The sequence below is a fragment of the Thamnophis sirtalis genome, unplaced genomic scaffold (assembly GCF_051295495.1).
Source record: "Thamnophis sirtalis isolate CommonGarterSnake01/CBP01778 unplaced genomic scaffold, rThaSir2_p1.2 scaffold_3, whole genome shotgun sequence".
Taxonomy (NCBI): domain Eukaryota; kingdom Metazoa; phylum Chordata; class Lepidosauria; order Squamata; family Natricidae; genus Thamnophis; species Thamnophis sirtalis.
In genome coordinates this window covers 21,327,505-21,333,371 of record NW_028261383.1, presented here as the reverse complement: position 1 = coordinate 21,333,371, position 5,867 = coordinate 21,327,505, and the positions used below count along the sequence as shown (strand labels likewise).

Below are 5,867 nucleotides of genomic sequence, written 5' to 3'. Positions count from 1 at the left end.
GGAGATGGCAGTGAAATGGGCAACATTGGGGTTGACCTTTAAGGAGTTAAAACCATCAAGTGCAGCATTGCTAGAAAGGAAGGGGGAAACGTGCAGGATCTAGAGGATCCGTGGCGGGAGGAAGAGAAGCCGAATGGTTTCTGGGCTCCTGCAAGAGTCGAAGCAGCAGCAGCTGGTGGGTGAGTTGAGGGCAGGTTGGGGGAGAGGCTGGGAGCAAGAAAGGCTGCTTGATTTCCTCCGCAGCGTAGAAGCAGAGAAGCAACTGGAAGAAAGACAAAGGCAGTTGGATGTGACCTTGGCGATCATGCAGTCCAACCCCCTGCTCAAGCACGAGAACTGAGACAATTTCAGACAAATGGCTCTCCAGTATCTCCTTCCAAGCCTCCAGGGAGGAGCACCCACAACTTGGGAAGGGAAGCCGTTCCACTGGTCGCTGTCAGGAGATTTCTTCTTGTTTCTAGGATGCTTCTGTCCTTCGTTGGTTTCCATCCATTGCTTCTTCTCTTGCCTTCTGGGGCTTTGCAAAAGAAGTTCATCTTCTCTTCCTTGTGGCTGCACTTCAAGTATTGGAACATGTCACCTCTAATCCTTCTTTTCACCAGACTGGACCTACCCAATTCCTACAACTGTTCTTCATGTGTTTTCACATCAAGCCCCGGGTCATGTTTGTTGCTCTTTCGTGTCTTCTCTTCAAAGGAACCTTCCTATTCATAAGTATTAAATCCAGTATAGCTGACCCTCTAATTATCTCTTGCATGACAGAGTTGTCAGGTTCATCAGAAACCTCTAAGAAGCAACTGCACAGCCATTTATCCAGAATGGTACGGGCTCTCCTGACCTAGCAGTGAATTAGTCTAGGGCGTGATAGTGAACTTATGGCACGCATGTCACAGGTTGCATGCGGAGCCATTTGTTAGGGCACATGAGGTGTTGTCCTGTCAGCTGACTTCAGCCTGGTGGGGGATAGTGAAATCTCCGGAGGGCAAAAAACCACCGAAAACAAAGCCTCAAGGAGGAGTGGAGGCCATTTTCGCCCTCCCAGGTCCTGAGAAAGCCTCTGGAGCCTGGGGGGGGGGAGGGTGAAAAATGGGTGCATCACACGGCAAAAGCAAAAGGGAGATCGGGGGTTGTGCTCATAGAATTATGCGTGTGGCCATGGCCACTCACGACCCCCTTGAACTCCCCTGACCTTTGTCACATGATGGGAAAAATGTTAGCCATCACTGGTCTAGTGTCTAAATCTAGAAGATCTCCAAGATCCCTTCCAACTCTGTTGTTCTGATATGGACCTGCTGATTTTTTGGCAGTAACATTGGAAATCCCCAGAAATCACTGGGAATTTTTCCTTTTTTGTTTTTGTTTCCATGCCTAGCCAACAAGGGTGGCATTTGCCTATTGGTGCCTCATCCATGTATAAATCTGGATCAACTGTGTTTAAAACAGCACTTTTTAAAAAAATGGTTTCAGAACCTTTGGGATGTTCAGCTGTATAGGTAGTCCTCACTTACCATTTGTTCCCTGAGCCTTCAGTGGCAATGTTGCAATGGCACATATACATCTGCTCCACAAATTAGTGCTGATTGTAGCTCTTGTTCAGTGACCTCAACAAGTCAGCAGTTCTTGTGGTTATGAAGGTGCAAGAACAATTTGGGTTCTGTCAACTGATGCACATTTATGATGGTTTCAGCATCCCACACTTGGGATCCCCATTTGTGACCTTCTCAGCTAGGCCCTTGTCAAGCAAAATAAGTAGTGATGCCAGCAGGAAGTTGCCAGTCAAAGTCAGGTGAAATTGTCTTTAACAACCCACAGTGATTCGCTTAACAACTGCAGAGGAAGAGATGTAAGTTGGCACTGTCCTATGATATCATGCTTCCTAATCAGGCTGCGTAGTGACAGAGATGCCTTTCCCAAATGGAATCAGTAAGTGAGGACTTCTTCAATAGGAATGTCACCAGAGTGGTTGTGGACAATATTTTCTGCCCTTACTTGGAACTGAGGACTTCCGTGGCAAAACTGGTGCTTCAAATCATGCAGAATCTTTAGGCATCATTTTATCAATTAAAGCCCCCACATCTCTAAAATTAGCACCGAAGGTTTGCCTGTAACCATTTTGGGATTTGGGCAGCTTTCAGGTAAAAAACAGATGGATTTTCCACAGCTCTTTATTTGGTATAGAGCTTGGTGCTTGAGCAGGGGGTTGGACTAGAAGATCTCCAAAGTCCCTTTCATCTTTAATTCTGTTATATCCTTCCATTGTTCAAATATTATATTACATCCAAAGTTCTTTGCCCACTGAATTGTACAATGCTTTACTTACTCATTCTGCAAGTTCAATGTCAGGGTTCCAAGTAAAACCTTCAACCAATGAAGACTCCAATGCAGGCAATTCCTCAAAGTTCCAATCTATTGAAGATGTCATATTGGCACATCTGGGAAAACCCAAATCTGTAAGCTTCTGGTTTTCCACAGTCAAAAAAAGTCAGAGTTCCATCCCCTGCAACCACATGTCCATCACACGATCCAATCACTCCACCTACCCAAGTGGAGACATCCCCCCGTCACGCCTATCCATGTACAGGCTGAACATCCTTGACCCCCAGAGAAAAGATGCTGTTATGGCTATAATTCTCAACCATCTCACAATCCCCCTCTCGATTGTCCAGGCACTAAATGTGGCAGCCCTAAAGATATAAAAGAAATGAAGAGCCCCAGGGCTGACATTCAATTTCAATAGCAGTTTATAAATATTAGTATTAATATGTTCAACCATTCACTTGCATTTCATTTTTCACGAAATTCCATCCATTGTTCTTTTTCTCTAGTTCAAATCTTTCTTTCAATTGTAAATATAGAAATCAATGGCAAACATCCTTCTGATTCCAACTTGTAGATTTGCGGATAGGGGCACGATAATTGAACAATATTATTTAACCATAAGTCAACCAATCTGGTTTTGCCACCCTTTCTTTTCTTAAAAAAGTTCCTGGGGAGACACCAAAGAGTAAAGAATGATGACTACAATCAACAGTTGCTTTAACCTTATCATACCATAAAAAGCTTTGCCATCAAATGCTTTATTCATGCCTGTCAATCTCAAGGAAGCTCTTATTTTGGAGAGTCCCTCACTCTTTTTGCCACAAAACAACAAGCATCAAAGTACAATTCAAAGTACAAATCTGGTCAACTCAAAGACACTATCCTTATCACCTTGCAATAATTTATGTTTAATTTTTGGTTTTTCCCCTTGCCATATAAACCTAGAGATGTCCATCAGCCATTGTTTAAATTGAGTTTCAGTTATAATATTTAAAGTGTATTTTATGATTCAATGTATATTTGAACTTGTATCACTATAATCTCCAATGTGTTAAATGAATCATAATTAACATTAGAAGCTATTTCAGCCTTTTGGTACATTGGCTTTTTACTTGTAATGTATACTTTTTTCACATCTTCTGCAACTATTTTATAATGATTTTAAACTTACACTTTTATTTAAATCTTACAGATGAAGAGGATACTAATAAGAGCACTCCGGACAACTAGGAATATCCAGCAACTTTGAAAATTAAACCAAATTGAGCCAAAAAGTACACAGTAATGCAGGCCTTGCCCAGTGAGGAAGAAAACAGTAACTTGAATTAAAGCTCCATGCAACAAAAGCTCCATAGATGTGCCTGTTGTGGGAAAAGCATACATAGGAAGTCACATATTATGCATAAGAGGATCCACACTGGAGGAAAGCCATACAAATTATGTGGGAAAATATTTAGTTAGATCAGCTGCCTTGCGGTTAATCGAAGGACCGACACAGGAGAGAAGCCCTATAACTACTCCCAATGCAGTAAATGCTTTTGCAAGCATGACAACCTGATGATACATCGGAGAATTCACACGGGAAAACAATTGAATGTGCTGATTGTTTGAAAACTTTCCATCAGTATTCCAACCTGGTGGTACATTGGAGGATGCACACAGGAAAGAAATCAGATAACTGTCTTGATTGTGGTAAAAATTTCATTACAAATTCTCAGCTGGTGATACACCAGAGGACTCACACAGGAGAGAAACGCTTTGAATGTCCTGTTTGTGGTAAATGTTTCACTCGGAATTCTAGGCTGGTGGCACACCAGAGGACACACCCAGGAGAGAAACTCTTTGATTGTTCATATTGTGGGAAATGTTTCACTCGGAATTCTAGGCTGGTGGCACACCAGAGTACTCACACAGGAGAGAAACCCTTTGAATGTTCAGATTGTGGGAAATATTTCACTCGGAATTCTAGGCTGGTGGCACACCAGAGGACTCACACAGGAGAGAAACCCTTTGAATGTCCTGATTGTAGGAAATGTTTCAGTCTGAGTTCCAGCCTTCTGAGACACCAGAGGACTCACACAAGAGATAAATTCTTTGAATGTCCTGATTGTGGGAAACGTTTCAGTGAGAATTATCGGCTGTTGAACCACCAAAGGACTCACACAGGAGAGAAACCCTTTGAATGTCCTGATTGTGGGAAACGTTTCAGTCAGAATATAAGCCTGGTGATTCATCAGAGGACTCACACAGGGGAGAAACCCTTTGAATGTCCTGATTGTGGGAAACGTTTCAGTCGGAATTCAAGCCTGGTGATTCATCAGAGGACTCACACAGGGGAGAAACCCTTTGAATGTCCCGATTGTGGGAAATGTTTCAGTCATAATTCCATCTTGATGAAACACTACAGGATTCACACAGGAGAGAAACCCTTTGAATGTCCTGTTTGTGGGGAAAGTTTCAGACATAATTCAAGCCTGGTGGACCACCAGAGGACTCACACAGGAGAGAAACCCTTTGAATGTCTTGATTGTGGGAAACATTTCAGTCGTAATTCCAACTTGGTGGACCACCAGAGGACTCACACAGGAGAGAAACCCTTTGAATGTCCTGATTGTGGGAAACGTTTCAGTCATAATTCCAACTTGGTGAAACACCAGAGGACTCACACACTCAGGGGAGAAACCATATGAATGTCTACAATGTAAAAAATGAAAAAATGGTTTGATAAAGATTGCATGCAACTAAAAAGGATATATAATATGGAGTACAGGAAAAGTAAAAATGCCCCTTTTGGGGATCACACTCACTACTTAAAGCAGCTGAAAGCACAATATAAGAATTTTTATGTTGGCTTTCTCCCCCAGGACAAACCCGGCCACCATGTATGCAGTGGAAAAATTCTGTGATGCTGCAATGTTCACAAGAAAAAAAATTGGTTATAGAAGTATAGTTGTCGTACCAATTATTTGGACATATCTCTATCAATTTCTGGACCATTATATTTACTCCCATACTTATCAGCTTTTCACGCAAGTAAACCAGGGAGTGACCGAAACAATTTGAGAGCATGTATGTTATTACCCACTGTTAACATCAATAGTTTTTAATTATATTTTAATGTCAGTACTTTTTAACATATTGTAAAAGGTAATGCGTATTGCTGGACCATAAAAAAAACTTATAATTGTACAGAGGTACAGCTTTGATTGTACAGAGAAAATGGAAAATATAAGTTTGATAAAGATGTACTTTATGATTATTATTATTATTTTTGTTCTCAAGCCTTTTCTTCTCCACAGGATCCCTCGAAGCTTTGATCTCTCCCACAGGGTCCATATAGGCATTGCTTTCCTCCACAAGGTCCCCACCGGCCTTCTCCTCCCTCACAGGTTCCCCACAGGCCTTTACCCCACCCACAGGTTCCCCAAAGGCTTCCCCCTCCCGCTGCATCCCTGCAGACCTTAGGCCTGACTTCCACCCCACCAGGCCTCACAGCCTCCTCTTCCAAGGTCTCCGAACCTCAAGTTGGTGAAGAAGGCCAGGACATG

At 42.4% G+C, this 5,867-nt stretch overlaps 1 protein-coding gene across 1 annotated transcript; it reads left to right on the top strand.

Annotated features, from left to right (window-relative positions):
* The first annotated feature begins 3,516 nt into the window (after nt 1–3,516).
* LOC148047489 (uncharacterized) lies at nt 3,517–5,555 on the top strand. Its single transcript, XM_087711552.1, has one exon. The coding sequence runs from the start codon at nt 3,972–3,974 to the stop codon at nt 5,007–5,009; it is 1,038 nt and encodes a 345-aa protein (XP_087567678.1). The 5' UTR covers nt 3,517–3,971; the 3' UTR covers nt 5,010–5,555.
* The last annotated feature ends 312 nt before the right edge of the window (nt 5,556–5,867 follow it).

Excerpts from the sequence above, each read along its gene's own strand:
- LOC148047489 (XM_087711552.1), top strand. The coding sequence starts at position 3,972 with ATGCACACAGGAAAGAAATCAGATAACTGTCTTGATTGTGGTAAAAAT.